At 45.3% G+C, this 17,212-nt stretch overlaps 1 protein-coding gene across 18 annotated transcripts in view; it reads right to left on the bottom strand.

Moving 5' to 3' along the window:
- Window positions 1-17,212, bottom strand: part of UBE2F (ubiquitin conjugating enzyme E2 F (putative)) — a 76,501-nt gene that overhangs the window by 48,449 nt on the left and 10,840 nt on the right. For 17 of the 18 annotated variants that reach the window (XR_012421634.1, XR_012421633.1, XR_012421630.1 and 14 more), the window contains one exon: window positions 6,682-6,711. The exons of the other annotated variant lie outside the window; for it this stretch is intronic. Coding sequence is in view for 11 of the 17 variants with exons in the window: in XM_065526358.2 (XP_065382430.1) it covers window positions 6,682-6,711 (30 nt within the window). In the remaining 6 variants the exon portion in view is untranslated. The remainder of the gene's footprint in view (window positions 1-6,681; window positions 6,712-17,212) is intronic. 18 annotated transcript variants of the gene reach the window in all.

The raw sequence follows: 17,212 nt of genomic DNA, 5'->3' as shown, positions 1-17,212 counted from the left end.
GTACTTTGACAAGAAGAAACCATATCTCAGGGACATTAATATATGCAGGCAAAGGCTAACTAAACACAAAAAAACCAGGAAGGAGCCCAGGTCAACTCTGTTCCCCTGGCACCACAGACATTCAGTCACCATGGTAAATGGAAGTTCTTTATAAAGAAGGGTGCTGGCTGGGCGTGGTGGCTTATGCCTGTAATCCCAGCTACTTGGGAGGCTGAGGCAGGAGAACCACTTGAACGGGGGAGACGGAGGTTGCAGTGAGCAGAGATCGCGCCATTGCACTCCAGCCTGGGCAACGAGAGCGAAACCCCGTCTCAAAAAAAAAAAAAAAAGAAGAGTGTGCACAGGACTTAGCTCCCACCAGCCAGAGTTTACCATGATATTTTGTCTTTTTAAAAAATACCTTTACTACCTAAGTGGTAAAGCATCTTGCTTTGTTGGTAAAATAATGCTCTACTGACCCAGATGGCAATGTTCTGTGCCCACTGGTCCAAGTCACAAGAGGCCTAAATCAGGACAAAATGTTCCCCTGGGAGAGGGGCTACTGGCTGCTGGTGCAGGCCAGGGAAGTTGACTGCACCCCACCCGTCTCATTCAAACAAATGGCACATGGCTAATTACCCATGGAAAAAATACCCAAGGAATCTGGAAGGAATATATATAGAAATTTTCTACATCTATAAAATCAGAAAATACTATGCTAAACTTTTTTTTTAGACAGGGTCTCACTCTGTTGCCTGGGCTGGAGGACAGTGGCATGATTCCAGCTCACCGCAACCTTTGCCTCCAAGTCTCAGGTGATCCTCCCACCTCAGCCTCCTGAGTAGCAGGGACTACAGGTGCACACCACCACACCTGGCTAATTTTTGTATCTTTTGTAGAGACAGGTTTTTGCCATGTTACCTAGGCTAGTCTCGAACTCCCTTGCTCAAGTGATCCACTCACCTTGGCCTCTGAAAGTGCTAGGATTACAGGTGTGGGCTACCACACCAGGCCTATGCTAAACTTCTCAGTTCACCACTGGTGGTGAACCAAACATGGAAAAACCAGGAAACAACCCAGGTCAAATTTCTACTCCGTTCTCCTAGTACCATAGACATTCATAGTCACCACGGCAAATGGAAGTTAAAAAGAGTGTTGGCCAGGCGCGGTGGCTCACGCCTATAATCCCAGAACTTTGGGAGGCCAAGGTGGGCGGTTCATGAGGTCAGTAGTTCGAGACCAGCCTGGCCAACAAGGCGAAACCCCGTCTCACCTAAAAATACAAAAATTAGCCGGGCAAGGTGGTAGGTGCCTGTAGTCTCAGCTACTTGGGAGGCTGAGGCAGGAGAATTGCCTGAACCTGGGAGGCGGAGGTTGCCATGAGCTGAGATCATGCCACTGCACTCCAGCCTGGGCAACAAAGCGAGACTCCATCTTAAAAAAAAAAAGAGTGCTGCCCAGGAGTTAGCTCCCACCCAGAGTTTACTATGGATTTTGTCTTTTTAAGTTTTTAAAGTTTTTTTAGAAGACTTTTTTTTTTTTTTTTTTTTGAGATGGAGTCTCGCTCTGCCGCCCAGGCTGGAGTGCAGTGGCCGGATCTCAGCTCACTGCAAGCTCCGCCTCCCGGGTTCACGCCATTCTCCTGCCTCAGCCTCCCGAGTAGCTGGGACTACAGGCGCCTGCCACCTCGCCCGGCTAGTTTTTTGTATTTTTTAGTAGAGACGGGGTTTCACCGTGTTAGCCAGGATGGTCTCGATCTCCTGACCTCGTGATCCGCCCGTCTCGGCCTCCCAAAGTGCTGGGATTACAGGCTTGAGCCACCGCGCCCGGCCTTAGAAGACTTTTTTAAAGTTTTTTTAAAGTTATCTTACAAGTTCCACCAAAAGTATTTGCTTAGTTTGACAATGATAAAAATTTTTATCGAAAACAGGACAATTCAAATTTCTATCAGAGGTGACCTTAGAGACGATCTAGTCCAACGTCCTCAACTAGGAGACATAAGTAGAAGGTCCAGAGAGGTTTGGTGACTAGCCCAAGATCATACAGGTTATCAACAGAAGCAAGGTTAATTCCTACATTAATAACTAGTTCATGACTCCTTCTCCTACTGCATGCCTCATTTCCTTTCAGTACGTAATGAACATGTTAAGACATGGGACACCTGTACATACAAACAACAAATAACACAGGACTGTTAGTGGGGTTTCCTTTCCAGAGTGAAACTGCCTAGAAAAGCAAGAAGCAGGCCGGGCGCGGTGGCTCATGCCTGTAATCCCAGCACTTTGGGAGGCCGAGGCAGGTGGGTCACGAGGTCAGGAGATCGAGACTATCCTGGTTAACTAACACGGTGAAACCCCGTCTCTACTAAAAATATAAAAAATTAGCCGGGCGTAGTGGCGGGCACCTGTAGACCCAGCTACTCGGGAGGCTGAGGCAGGAGAATGGCGTGAACCCGGCAGCAGAGCTTGCAATGAGCTGAGATCGCGCCACTGCACTCTAGCCTGGGCAACGAGCGAGACTCCGTCTCAAAAAAAAAAAAGCAAAGCAAAGCAAAAAGCAGTCTTAGAGATGACAATGTCACAGTCCTTACTTTAGAAATAAAGAAACTGGAGCCAAAGAGTTCAAGACTTTCTCCAAAATTACACATTGAGAACTATGTGTGAAATACTTAAAATGGACTTTATTCTTCCTAATCTTAACTTGCAAAGATAAATGCCATCCTTCTAGTGAGTTCTAAGTAACAAAAACATATGATTATGACTTGGGATGTTAATCATGTTAGTCATGTTTCGATGATTAACAGAAGTTGGCATCATGTATTTGTTTTTAATATCTAGCATTCTCCTTTGTTTTAATAGACAGATGAGGAAATCAATGGCTCCAAAAAAGCTGGCCCACCAAGAATAAAGAAATTATCGGCTGGGCGCAATGGCTCACGCCTGTAATCCTAGCACTTTGGGAGGCCAAGGCAGTTGGATCACCTGAGGTTAGGAGTTCAAGCCCAGCCTGGCCAACATGGTAAAAACCCCCTCTCTACTAAAAATACAAAAAATTAGCCAGGTGTGATGGCGCATGCCTGTAATCCCAGTTACTCAGGAGGCTGAGGTGGGAGAATTGCTTGAACCTGGGGGACAGAGGTTGCAGTGAGCCAAGATTGTGCCACTTCACTCCAGCCCGGGTGAAAGAGCGTGACTCTGTCTCAAAAAAAAAAAAAAAGAAATTATCAAAGTGGATTAAAAAGCAATAAAACTATGCCAGGTGCAGTGGCTCATGCCTGTAATTCTGGCAAAACCCTGTCTCCACTAAAAATACAAAAATTGGCTAGGCGTGGTAGCAGGCATCTCTAATCCCAGCTACTCAGGAGGCTGAGGCAGGAGAGTCACTTGAATCCAGGAAGTGGAGGTCGCAGTGAGTCGAGATCGCACCACTGCATTCCAGCCTGGGTGACAGAGCAAGACTCCATCTCAAAAAAAAAGAGAGAAAAGAAAGGTTAAGTTTAAAAAAAAAATGTTAACAGTCAGGTTTTTGTTCTAGTTCAATTCACTAGAATTAAGCTTTTTATCTATATGTAGGCATGCACTATCTAAGCCTCTAATAATATTTCAGTCTATCTGGAAGAAACATTTTAAATCTTTTTGCAGAGAAACCTCTACAAACTTGCATGTAGAGCTCTAAACTAGTTATGAATAGTTACTAAGTGGTACTGATACAAGGCAAGTTATTTTGTTAGCCTTTGTAAATATGTTAGAAAGATAACTAAACAGATAGTGAAGGGCTATGCATTGGTGGCTTCTTGTTTTCTCTTTAGAATAATGAGACATACTTTTGGAAAGCATGGCTTTTAAAATGATATAATTTCCCCCCTCTTTGATTAGGAGAGAAGGTAGGGAGAAAGAACGAAAGAAGAGGCAGAGAACATGCTGTCTTTTTATCTGACACCATAGCCATAGGGCTAGGAAGATGTGCCATGGTTCTTTCAAACCTAAGGTATGCAGTTACAATCCTGATTTGAAAGCCAGTCATAAATTTTCTTGTTTTTAAAGTACACTCTATGGGTTAAAAATCAACAATCTCTGTAAGATACATATCAAGGATGAATGAACCATTTATAAGTGAGACCTTTTCTGTGATTTTGATTAAATGTCTGTATGTGTTGGCCATGCACAGTGGCTCGTGCCTATAATCTCAGCACTTTGGGAGGCCAAGGTGGGAGGATCACTTGAACCCAGAAGTTTGAGATCAGCCTGGGCAACACAGGAGACTCCATCTCTACAAAAAAAATAATAATAATTAAAAAAAATTAGCTAGGTGTAGTAGCATGCACTTGAGGTCTGAGGTCTCAGCTGCTCAAGAGGCTGAGGTGGGAAGATCACTTGAGCCCAGGAGGTTGAGGCTGCAGTGAGCCACACTCATGCCATTGTACTCCAACTTGGGCAACAAAGAGAGATCCTGTCTATAAAAAAACAAAAAAAAAAGTGTACATATACATACAGGCTCAAGCTGGGGGTCTGTGGGAAGATAAGATGGGAGTGGAAAGCAGAGGAGTTATTTTATTTTTATGAGGCAAATGTCCTAATAAAAGAGAAGAGTATAATGAACCCATCCCCCAGCTTCAACATTCTGCCAATCTTGCTTGTCTATCCTGCCCCCCCACAGTTACTTGTTTGTCTTCCTGTAGCATTTTAAAGCAAACCACTTCATCTGTAAATATTTCAGTGGGTAGAAAGATAACCTTTTTGTGTTTTGTGTGTGGTTTTTGGTTTTTTTTTTTTTGAGACAGTCTCACTCCGTTGCCCAGGCTGGAGTGCAGTGGCATAATCTCAGCTCACTGCAACCTCCACCTCCTGGGTTCAAGCAATTCTCTTGCCTCAGCCTCCCAAGCAGCTGGGATTACAGGTGCACACCACCACAACCAGCTAAATTTGTACTTTTAGTAGAGACAGGGTTTCATCATGTTGGCCAACCTGGTCTCAAACTCCTGACCTCAAATGATCCACTCATTTCAGCCTCTCAAAGTGCTAGGAATACAGGCGTGAGCCATTGCACCCAGCCAAAAAGATAACCTTTTAACAGAATCTCAAGATATCGCCTCATTTCTGAGTTGAAGAAAACTTTGAGGTCAAGCAATCCAATGTCTTTCAAAACACCTTCAACTGAGATCCATAGTAAGAAACATATTTTATACCACAACTCACTATACCTACCCATAAGTTTCATGTTGAAAATTATCTTTTGGCTGGGAGCGCTGGCTCACGCCTATAATCCCAGCACTTTGGGAGGCCGAGGCAGGCAGATCACTTGAGCCCAGGAGTTTGAGAACAGCCTGCCCAACATGGCAAAAACCCATCTGTGCTAAAAATACAAAAATTAGCCTGGCATGGTGGTGCGTGCCTGTGGTCCCAGCTACTCGGGAGGCTGAGACACAAGAATTGCTTGAACCTAGGAAGCAGACTCCAGCCTGGGTGACCAAGTGAGACTCCGTCTTGAAAATAATAATAATTTTTTAAGAAACATTACATACTTACCCTCTCCAACTGATTTCACAACCATGTAGAGGTTGCAACCCACCATTATCTTTCCAACTTCAGATGGAGACTGGAATGGGCTCTGCCCTGCCCCATGTCAGAGATACCTCCACATTCAACCTTAAGTTCTCTCTAGCACTCACCCAAACCAGCAGACCCACTTATAAAATGCTTCACCATCATCCACAGACATCCTCAGCCTCAGAATTTTAAAGGAAGTATGATGACAAAAAGTTGTAATTAAAAAAATACTAAAATGATCAAATCTTTCAGGCTTTAATGATCTTTTGAAATAATCAAGGGTTTGGAAGAAGATTAATGATAGGGAAAAAAAATATGACATATATTACAAAAGTGAACTGCCTGATAAATGGGCTTTCCAAACGTACCGTGCTCATGAGTGAAGACTGCATGCTGACCTTGTGTGTCTAGGGCAGAAACAATCAAGCAAGATGGACATCCACTGACAGCAAGGCAGTGCAGCCACCCCTCAAACATGCAGACGAGTTACAAATAAGCACTTTGCCAAAAAACTGGTATCATCTCTAACAAAAATGGAACTATTATTGATTTATATACTTTTTCACTCAAAGTGGATGTGGGACAGAATGCATGTGTAAGAGGCAAAAACCTAACCAAATGCACCTCTGCTATGCTAAGGAGAGATAGAAAGCACTCAAAAAGATGGCAGAACCTTGCTCTTCTTTTTTTTTTTTTTTTTTAAGACAGAGTCTCGTTCTGTCACCCAGGCTGGAGTGCAACAGCGCAATCTTGGCTCACTGCAACCTCCGCCTCTTGGGTTCAAGCGACTCTAGTGCCTCAGCCTCCCAAGTAGCTGGGACTACAGGCATGCACCACCATGCTCAGCTAATTTTTGTATTTTTAGTAGAGACAGGGTTTCACCATGTTGGCCAGGCTGTTCTTGAACTCCTGACCTCAAGTGATCCAGCTGCCTCCACCTCCCAAAGTGCTGAGATTAGCGGCATGAGCCACCATGCCTGGCCTACCTTGTTCTTATTAGATATTTGAAAAAATCCTACCTTTTCACAGAAAATTAAAATTCATTCCTAACGTACATGAAAAATAGGCTTTTTACTATACAAGGTTATTAAGACATAAAAAGTTTTCTTCATGCAATTATTTCACAGTACTTAGCGTTTGGGGATGCTATACTTACAAGGTAAATTAGCTTCAAGTTCTGCAACCTCTGTAGAAACAAAGAAATTATTATTATTAATATTAGTCGATTACTCCACATAAAATCACCAGTTTTAAATTGGCAATTTCCTCTAGAACACTGAAGAAAAAAAAATAAACTGAATGAACTGAATAAAACCTAGTCTAAAGTTTAGACTTTAAGCCATTTAGCTGCTTTCGATATACAAAGTGACCTGCAGAAAGCCAACAAATTCAGTCAAAAGTCCTTGAATATTCACTTTAATGTAAAAGAAAAACATTTTAAATTAACACAGAAATGACCTACAGGTAGCCAGTTACTACAGTGTTTTTAAAAGTGGTTCCAAGTACTGGAACGAGTCCTCTCAAAATCTGATCTATATGCACCTTGTGTCTACGTCTGTTCCCAATGCTATCTTCTAGTTATCCCCTCATAGCTGCATTTCTTGGCCCCTGTCCTCTGCCAAAGGGCCTCAGACGTCCCAGTTCCTCTTCTACCAGCCACTCATTTGGTGTTTAAGCCCAGCACCCCTCTGTAGGACAAAACTGCAAACCCCCACCACAATCCTGCTCACCACTTCTAGTTAACACAGTACTAGAAGTCTAAACCAGAGCAATCAGACAAGAAAAAGAAATAAAAGGCATTCAAACTAGAAAGAAAGAAAATTATCCCAATTTCAGGTGACATGATCCTATATGCAGAAAGCCCTAAAGAACCGGCCCCCCCCCCCCCACACACACACAGATACACACACACTTTAGAATAAAACGCTTGGGAATAAATTTAAGGAGATAATAGATCTGTATACTGAAAACTGTAAAACATTAATGAAAGACATTAAAGAAGACACGAATAAATATATGGAAAGATATACCACGTTCATATATTAAAAGAATTAATATTGTTGAAATGTCCATACTACCTAAAGCAATCTACAGATTCAATGCAATCCCTATCAAAATTCCAATGGCATTTTTCACAGAAATTTTAAAAAAAATTCTACAATTTGTCTGGAATCACAAAACACCCTGAAAAACCAAAGCAACTTGAGAAAGAACAAAGTTGTAAGCATCATACTTTCTGATTTCAAGCTACAGAAATCAAAACAGCACAGTACTGGCATAAAAATAGACACATAGAACAGAAAAGAGAGTCCAGAAGTAAACCTAAGCATACACAAGTCAACTAATTTATGACACAGGTACCAAGAAAACACCATGGGGAAAGGATAGCTCCTTGAATAAATAGTGTTGGGGAAAGTAGATATTCACATGCAAGGAAATAAAACTGGCTCCTTATCTTATACCATACACAAAAAATCAACTCAAAATGAATTAAAGACTTAAATGTAAGACCTGACAGTATATAACTCCTAGAAGAAAAGATAGGGAATAAGTTCCTTGACATGGGCCTTGGCAATGATTTTTTTGATATCACACCAAAAGCTCAGGGAACAAAAGCAAAAATAAGCAAGTGGAATTACATCAAACTAAAAAGCTTCTGTACAGTAAACACTCAGCAAAATAAAAAGGTAGCCTATGTGCCAGGCACGGTGGCTCACGCCTGTATTCCCAATACTTTGCGAGGTCAGGTGAGTAGATAGCTTAAGCCCAGGAGTTTAAGACCCACCTGGGCAACACGGCAAAATCTTTTTTTTTTTTTTTTTAACAAAATATACAAAAATTAATGGGGCATGGTGGCACACACCTATAGTCCCAACTGCTCAAGATATGAAGTGGGAGGATCATCTGAGCCTGGGAGGTCAAGGCTGCAGTGAGCTGGGACCACACCACAGCATTCTACACCACTCACTCTGGGTGACAAACTGAGACCCTGTCTCAAAAAAAAAAAAAAAAAGAAAATGAAAAAGAAAAGGTAGTCTATGAATTGGGAGAAAATATTTACAAATCATATATTCAATGAGATTAATATCTAAAATATATAAGGAAATCACACAACTCAATAGCAAAAAAAAAATTTTTTTTAAACGGGCAAAAAGCATGAATAGACACATCTCCAAAGAAGAAATAAAAATGGCCAAGAGATATATGCAAAGGTGCTCAACATCACTGAACATCAGGGAAATACAAATCAAAATCATGAGAAATCACCTCATACCTGTTAGAATGGCTGCTATCAAAAAGAGCGACAAATGTTGGCAAGAAGGTGGAAAAAAGGGAACCCTTGTATACTGATAGCAGGACTGTACACTTGGTATAGCCATTATGGAGAACAGTATGGAAGTTCCTCAAAAAATTAAAAATAGAACTACCATATCACCCAGCAATCCCACTCTGGTTATCTACCCAAAGAAAACAAAATCAGTATGTCAAACAGATATCTGCGCTTCCATGTTCATTGGAGCATTATTCACAATAGACAAAATATTGAAATAACCTAAGTGTCACTGACTACTGGATAAAGAAATTGTGGTATACATTGTATATATGTTGGAACACTGTTCAGCCTTTAAAAAGAGATCCTGCCATTTGCAACAACATGGGTAAATCTAGACATTATGATATATAAAATAAGCCAGACATACAAAGACAAATACTACATGATCTTACGTATATGTAGACTCTAAAGTCAAAATGAAGAAACAGAAAACGGTGGTGACTAGGGCATGGGAGCAGGGAAGGGGCAGAATGGGGGGATACAAAGTTATAGTTATGTAGGATGAATAAGTCTAGAGACCTGAAGTACAGCATGATGACTATAGTTCATAATATTGTTTTATATGCTGGAAATTTGTCAACGGAGTAGATTCAGGTGTTATCATTTTTAAAAAGGTAAACTATATGAGAAGATGAATATATTAATTCACTTGACTGTAGTAAACAACCTACTATGTTTATCAAAGCAGCATACTGGACCAGGCACTGTGGCTAATGCCTGTAATCCCAGTGATTTGGGAGGCGGAGGCAGGAGGATTGCTTCAGGCCAGGAGTTTGAGACCAGCCTAGGCAACACAGTGAGACCACGATCTCTGTCTCTCTCTTTTTTTTTTTTTTTTAGCCTTTTTCCACAACCTCCTAACCTCTTAAAACAAAAAAACAAACAAAGAGTGAGGCATGGTGGCACATGCCTGTAGTCCCAACTACTCAGGAGTCTGAGGTGGGAAGATCACTTGAATCCACGAGTTTGACGTTATAATGAGCAATCATCGCCCCACTGTGCTCCAGCCTGGGTAACAAAGTGAGATCACCTCAAAAAAAAAAAAAAAAAAAAAAAAAAAAAAAGTCTTCTTGTATACCTTAAATATTTATAATAAACAACTAATTAATTAAAAATAAAAACCTGCAGTTTAGCAGGGCATGGGGAAGGGTACACTCTGAAATAACTGACCTGGCAAAGTCCTCTGTGCCTCAGACAGAAAGTAGTGTGCTCTGGGGTCTTTGGGCCAGGGAGATTCTCTCCAGCTGTGGGAACTAAGGAAGGAGGAGGTTTCTGGGTTGGGCTTTGGCAAGTAAATAAAATTTAGTCCTGCAGAGTTAGGGGAAGAGAGGAGTATTCCAAGCCGACAAATTAGCAATGTGCGAAAGCACAGCGCATGGAAAAGCACAGAAACCAGACAGCATCCAGTGTGGCCAGAAGAAAGGTCCCAAAACAACAGGTGAGCACTGGGAAACAAAGTAGAAAGATAGAAACAGGAGCGTGGAGAGAGCTATTGGAGATTTCTGAACAGAAGTTTCTAACCTTTGCCTAAAGAGGACAACCTTAGAAAGGGCAAAGTGCAGGCCAGGTGACCTAAGAGATGGGCAGCAAGCACTTGGCAAAGGCAGAAAAGCTTGGGGGAATTCAGAGCAAACAGAATGGAGAGGTTCTGGCAACTGTAAGCGGGTGGAGGGTGTCAAAGATAGCACCCAGGGGTGATGAGCTGGGATGTGGGAGTGCCAGAAAGCCACTAGAGACAAAGAGAAGGAGTAGGGGAGGGGGAGGAAGAGGAGTAGCATGGGAGGGGGAGGAAGAGGAGGAGAACAAGGCTGGGGGCACAAAAAGGGCAAAGGTGAGGGGTACCTGCAAAGTGATGCCACCTGTCATCACGAGACTGTGTAAGGTCAACAAAAGGGAGAAAAAAGAACCTTGGAGAAAGCAATGGCCAAGGAACGGTGGAAGTGACAGATGAGAAACATGCCGAAAAGCAGAAGAGCCATCAGGAACGTGGTGATTCAGTGAAAGAGCACAGGGCGTCCAAGGGGAAAGGCCGTCGGAAGTGGATCAGACCTTGCTGACTGGCATTCAAAATAGCAGGAAAGCAGGAAGAGAGATGGAACCCAGAGTATCAAGTGAAGAACCAAATGTGTGGTCAACATAGCTGCAGCACAACAATTCCTTCAAGAAGTGAAGTGGGGAAAGGCAGCAAGGGGAAGGGGTAATGGAGGCCAGAATGCTTGCAAAGCTGACCACCGAGTGGAGGAGTGAGAAGGCTGGCTGAGGGCTCTACTCCAAGGCTGGGGGTTGAGGAGACCTGCAGGCCTCTGATCTCAGCTATTTATATGCAACAACTAAGCACCTGTATAGAGGCAAGTGGCCCATTAAATGCTCTCATTCTTAGGCCCAGGTATGTGGAAGGGGCACCAAAGGTGAAGACAATGGAGGAGCTAGAGAAAGGGAGAGGCCCACCCACAGTAGCTCCCTCTCAGGGCCAGGACATGTTCTGGCCAGGGCAAGCCTTCTCACACTGAGAAAAAGGGCAGATCTCCTCAGCGAAGCTGAGTATGGGGAGAAGAGGAGAAAGAGTTCATCACCCACTTGCCATGATTAGAAATAGAGCAAGTTCTGGCAGGGCGCGGTGGCTCACGCCTGTAATCCCAGCACTTTAGGAGGCCGAGGCGAGCAGACCATGAAGTCAGGAGATAGAGACCATCCTGGCTAACATGGTGAAACCCTGTCTCTACTAAAAATACAAAAAATTAGCCGGGCGTGGTGGCGGGCACCTGTAGTCCCAGTTACTCAGGAGGCTGAGGTAGGAGAATGGTGTGAACCCGGAAGGTAGAGCTTGCAGTGAGCCGAGATCGCGCCACTGCACTCCAGCCTGGGCGACAGAGTGAGACTCCGTCTCAAAAAAAAAAAAAAAAAAAAAGAAAAAGAAAAAGAAAAGAAATTGAGCAAGTTCTGTGACTAAATACAATCCTGGGAGTCTATCTTCCTGGCAGTCTTATGTAGTGGCCCCTACATTAAAAAATATTCCCTTGACTGTGTGCGGTGGCTCACATCTATATCAGCACTCTGAGAGGCTAAGGCAGAAGGATCACTTGAAGTCAGGAGTTTCAAACCAGCTTGGGTAATATAGTGAGACTGTCGCTACGAAAACTTAAACTATATACATATATTAACAAAATACAATGATGGTGATCCTAGGAAAGGTTCACCATTCTTCTTCTCATGCCCACACTGATACACAGCTGCCTTTCCAATGGGCCAGATTTTGTCCTTCCTTAGAGCGATGTGTGGGAAGGGCAGAGGGTAGAGGAAGACAACAGAGCCTCAGACCACACCACCCAACGCTGGTCACATCTGATAGGTGTGACCTACACAGGTGAAGAGCAAATGAGTTGTTCATAGTGATCACTTTTAAATAAGGGTTACCTATATAATTAAACCTGATCTTAAAGCAAATACTAACATATTTTATTCTGTATTATTTATATTTTGTTGATTGGAATTTACAAGAAACTGTTCTTTAGGGCCCTTCTTTTGAGAGATTGATGCTGGCCACTGGAATCCAGCTTTCCCTGGCATGACTCTGTGGCAGTGGCCCAAGCCACCTCAGTAGAGAGTCATAACTCCTGTCACCCAGCTTTTCCTAAGGGAATTTAGAAATGTGTCCAGAGGGCATGGTAAGCAACTGTGGATTGCAAGCAGAGGGGCCAGCATGACAGAAGCAAATGGTTCAAGAGGACAGTCTAGTGACAAGGGAAGGGCCGAGGTCTGGACACAGAGGGACAATGAGGAGTGAGGCCACTGACCAGTGCTAAACACTGTGATGTGGTAGGACGGAGGAGTGGGAAGAAATGGGCAACAGAACCAGGCCCCTTCTCCTATGGGGACAGGGGTGCGGGAGCAAGAGGCACTCAGGAGCTAGCAGAGTGACAGCCAGAAAGATGCCAGACAACACCTGACGAAGAAAGGAACGGAAGCCCTGGCTGCACATTCGTCATCTGGGGAGTGTTTTGCTGGTTTGACATTTGACAACTTTGTCAGGGACCAATTTACATACTGTAAAATAGATCCATTTTAAGTAAGTGATTCAGTGAATTGTAGTAAATTTTGGAGCTACGTATCCATCACCACAATCTAGTACCTGCTGAGCTTTTAAAAATCCTAATGCCCCATCCCTAACTTTGACCAATTGTATCAAGAGTTTCAGGTAGAACTTAGGTCTCTGAATTTTTAAAATTCTCTCCCAGCGCTGGGCACAGTGGCTCATGCCTATAATGCCAGCACTTTGGGAGGCTGAGGAGGCCAGATTGCATGAGCTCAGGAGTTTGAGACCAGCCTGGGCAACATGGTGAAACCTTGTCTCTACAAAAGATACAAAAGTTAGCCAGGTGTGGTGGCATGCATCTGTAGTACCAGCTACTCAGGAGGCTGAAGTGGGAGGATCACTTGAGCCAGAGAGGCAGAGGTGACAGTGTGCTGAGATCGTGCCACTGCACTCCAGCCTGGGCGACAGAGTAAGGCCCTGTCTCCAAAAAAAAAAAAAAAAAAAAAAAAATCAAATTCCAAGATGAGCATCAGGCTCACATTTGCACGTTTGGTGCAATTCAGTCACAGAAGGAGGGCAGGCTGAGGGAGCTCTTGGACCCAGCCTACCAATGACCCCACCACAGTCAGAGTCCCTGCAGGCTTCTGCTCCTAAAGACAGTGCAAGCAAGGACTACAATCCTGGGGCAGAGGATTTCAATACAGATGCCTGGCATTTTAGTTCCACCGGGGCAGAATATAAAGTAAGCCAGGCACACTCCCACAGTGCTCCTCTCAGGGAGTTGTCACAAATGACAAGAAGTTCTGCCGCACTTCCAATGAGGGCAAATTAGAATTCACTAACATCAACAGTTATCACCTTAGAGTCAAGGTACAGTAAGACTATAAGCAAAGCTTGGCAGCCTCTGGGCAAAGCAGCGGCCCTTCTCTGCACACCGTCACCACCTGAAGAACGCCACCCACCTACAAGGTAATGAGAAATGAAGATACTTTTAAAATTGCTCAAGTCTTGCCTATCCCAAGATACTAACACGTCTACCACTCAGTGGCCTGGCATTTCTGGGAGGCACCTGGCTGACACCTTGCACAATTCTGTGACTGCATAACTTCCTTCTGATAAATTAGACTCTTTTCCTTTCTAACTAAAGATCAAACCACAGGACCCATTTGAAGCATGACTACACTGAAATATCAGATTGCAAAATCCACCTGATCACCACAAAGGCCCCCACACAGCATGTACTCACCTCCTGCCCTGACCCTTACAACACTGGGCTCCTGCTGGCTCCTTGCCACCTGCTCCCTGACCGTGCACACCTGTGGGCAGGGGCCATGTAACCTGCCCCAACCCTATGAGCTCAGTAGCTGGCACTGTGGCTGGGCACACATGGAGTGCTCGGGAAAAGGGGGACACATAAGCATACTTGCCTACAGGGTGGCAGTGCCCCTGCTGTGAGTTTCCTCTAAGACCCAAGAATGTTTCTCTTCACATAGCTGGGAACTGAGGAGGCATTCCAAAGGCGCTGTGGAACGGAATTTATGCTCCACCCCCAAATTCATGCTGAAGCCCTAACCCCCAATGTGATAGTATTTGGAGGTAATTAGGTGTAGATCAGGTCATGGAGGCGAAGGCCTTGTGATGGGATTCATGCCATTATTTAAAAAAAAACAAAAAACAAAGAGGGACCAGAGCTCGCCTTCTCTCCTCCATGTGAAGACACAGCGAGGAAGAGGCCATCTGCAAGTCAGGAAGAGAGCCCTCACCAGGAACTTGATTGTGGCCTTCCAGCCTCCAGAAGGGAAACACATGCCTATTGTTTAGGCCAAACCATCTATGGTCCTTTGTTACAGCAGCCCAAGCTGACAAAGACAAAAGGCTGGTCACACAGGCAGATGACTCTTGGCAAAAGCCAGCTCCAAGCCCCATCAGACAACACCAGGCAGAGCTGCCAAGCCCTTCAACCTAGGTAGAGACAGCTGCCATTTTCCAGGTGACCTGATTACTTCCTTAAACCTGAATCACTGCCTCAGATTTCTAGAACTAGAACATTATTTCTTAGCTTCCCACTGCCTCTATGCATTAAAATCCTCAAATCCACCTTTTCTGCATGCCTCACGTCTGGGAGACGACTCACACACAGGGTTTCAGCCCCTCCAGAGAGAGCACCACCACGGCTGAGGCCTCACACTACAGAGTGCAGGCCCACAGTGCTCATGGTCCCCTCCATGCTCCAGAGGAGCAAGGCTGTAATCCTGAAAAGCAGTCACAGCCCCTGTAGCAGAGTCTGGTATCACTAAGAATGGAGCCCACAGGCCTCCTACCACTGACTTTGAACACAAATGCAGATGTTGTCAACTTCAGCCCTCACCTATGCTTCCATAGGGTCCTCCCTGCCCACTGGGCTATGTGTACACCTGAGGGGCTGCCAAGTTTCCCGGGGCAGCTCCACTGGCATTTAACCCTCCAACAAAGCATGTAAAGGTCAGCCTATGGCCAACTGCCTTACATCCACACTAGCTGGATTCCTCCCCTTGGGCCACTGCTCTAGTTTTAAAAATATGTATTGTAGCACAGAACCTCCCAGCTGCACACACTGCTAAATGCTGTGACTACCCTGACAATGTGGCATGCCACACCCTGAGCCCGCCCTGCTAGAGTTCCATGCCAGGACACGCTGGAGACAGCGGTTCCAGAAAATAGTAAATGCTTCTCTTTCTCCCCCAACACTGAAATGGGGACATGTGGCAGACCTCATACAGGAAGGTGAGGGGTCCCACCTGTGACTGGACTGCTCAGGCAGACACAGACGCCCTCACAGAGGGAGGCCCCTGCACCCCTAGACACTGGGAAGCTCAGGTAGATGGGCAGCCAGACCCTCCCACTCTGCAGTGGTCCCAGCCCCAGCCCCTATCAGCCAAAACAAGAGAAGGTCAGAAACCACCTGGGACTCAGGGGCTGACTGGGACAAGGGGTACACACAAAATCAACCCTGTTTAGCTCCCCTAACTCCAGACTTGACCCTGAAATGGCTCAATTCCAAATCCCTATATTTAACAAAGACTGACACAGGCAAAGGGTCCTGTCAGACCTCCTGGAGCCCCTTGAGGTCTTTGGGGGTCACTAACTGTATGCTGAAACTATGATGTGTGTTGGGTGAACAAGTGAAAGAACAGGGAGACAGACAGGCATTCGGCTATTAGATGGAAACAGTGCCAAACTTCAGACAGACAAGAAAGTAATTAATTCTGCCCTGAGGGGTGTCTGGGGGATAGGGAGCACCATGGACTCAGACCCTGATGGACTCAGTCACACACAGGTTCACAGGGAATGCCGACAACACTGACAATGGCCAGCCCTCCAGTCAGGCCTGGACCCAAGTCAGGGCCAGCTCAAATGCAGATCTGACTCTCTCTCCTCAGTGACCCCAGCTTCTGGGGTCAGGACAGACAGCAGCCCAAAACGCTCATCGTTCCACACCCTCCAGGTAATGCAGCTACAAGCATCACTCCAGCACCAGCCTGGAAGGTGCCCTCAGAACTGGACTGAGGATGCTGAGGAAATATGGGTGTGGCTGAGGGGGAGCCCTTGTGGGCATCTGGAGGCCTCCCCATGGCCAGCCACTCCAAAGCCACATGTTTCCAGAGACCTGGAATCGAGCCAGGACAGCTGACTCTGGCCTCCATTACTGTTCAGACCCGGGCTCACGCTTCCAAAAAACGAAGAGGCCTCTGTTGTGCGGATACCATGGCCCCTCCCCCGCCAGGGCCAAGCTCCTGCCTCCCGCAAGCTCAGCCCTACTGCCATCTGCACCGCACCAGAGCCCACATCAAAGGCCAGCAAGGTGATGAGCCAGGTGCTGCGACACAGCAGCACCCAGATCCCCTCAGTGAGGGCTGTGGGCAGGCAGGCTTCAGCAATCAGCCCTTTCAGGGATTTGGTGGCTGCACAGACCTGCACTCCACACGACACCTGTCCCAGGCAACCCTCATCTAACGACTGATGGGTGCCGAGCAGGAAGACCTGACTATCTCACCAGACTGGAGACGGCTCTGAAGGGCTGTGCTGTTGCCTGCTCTTGCTCCAAAGCAGAGGCTATCGTGGGGCCTTCCTCGCCACTTGAGTCTCCCTCTGCCCACTCTTGCTTCCCACGCCTACCCCACAGGTGTTGTCCCAAAAGTATCCCTTAGTAAGGATCCTGCATGACAAACTCTCTACCTCCTCTTCAGGAAACCTAGCCTATGGCATAAAGTCCCAAAGACAATATATATTGACACAATTTTCTGCCACCTATGGATGCTCGTGAATAACACCCTTACATAA

This window comes from Macaca fascicularis, chromosome 12, assembly GCF_037993035.2.
Source record: "Macaca fascicularis isolate 582-1 chromosome 12, T2T-MFA8v1.1".
Classification (NCBI taxonomy): Eukaryota; Metazoa; Chordata; class Mammalia; order Primates; family Cercopithecidae; genus Macaca; species Macaca fascicularis.
This window is presented reverse-complemented; position numbering and strand designations above follow the sequence as displayed.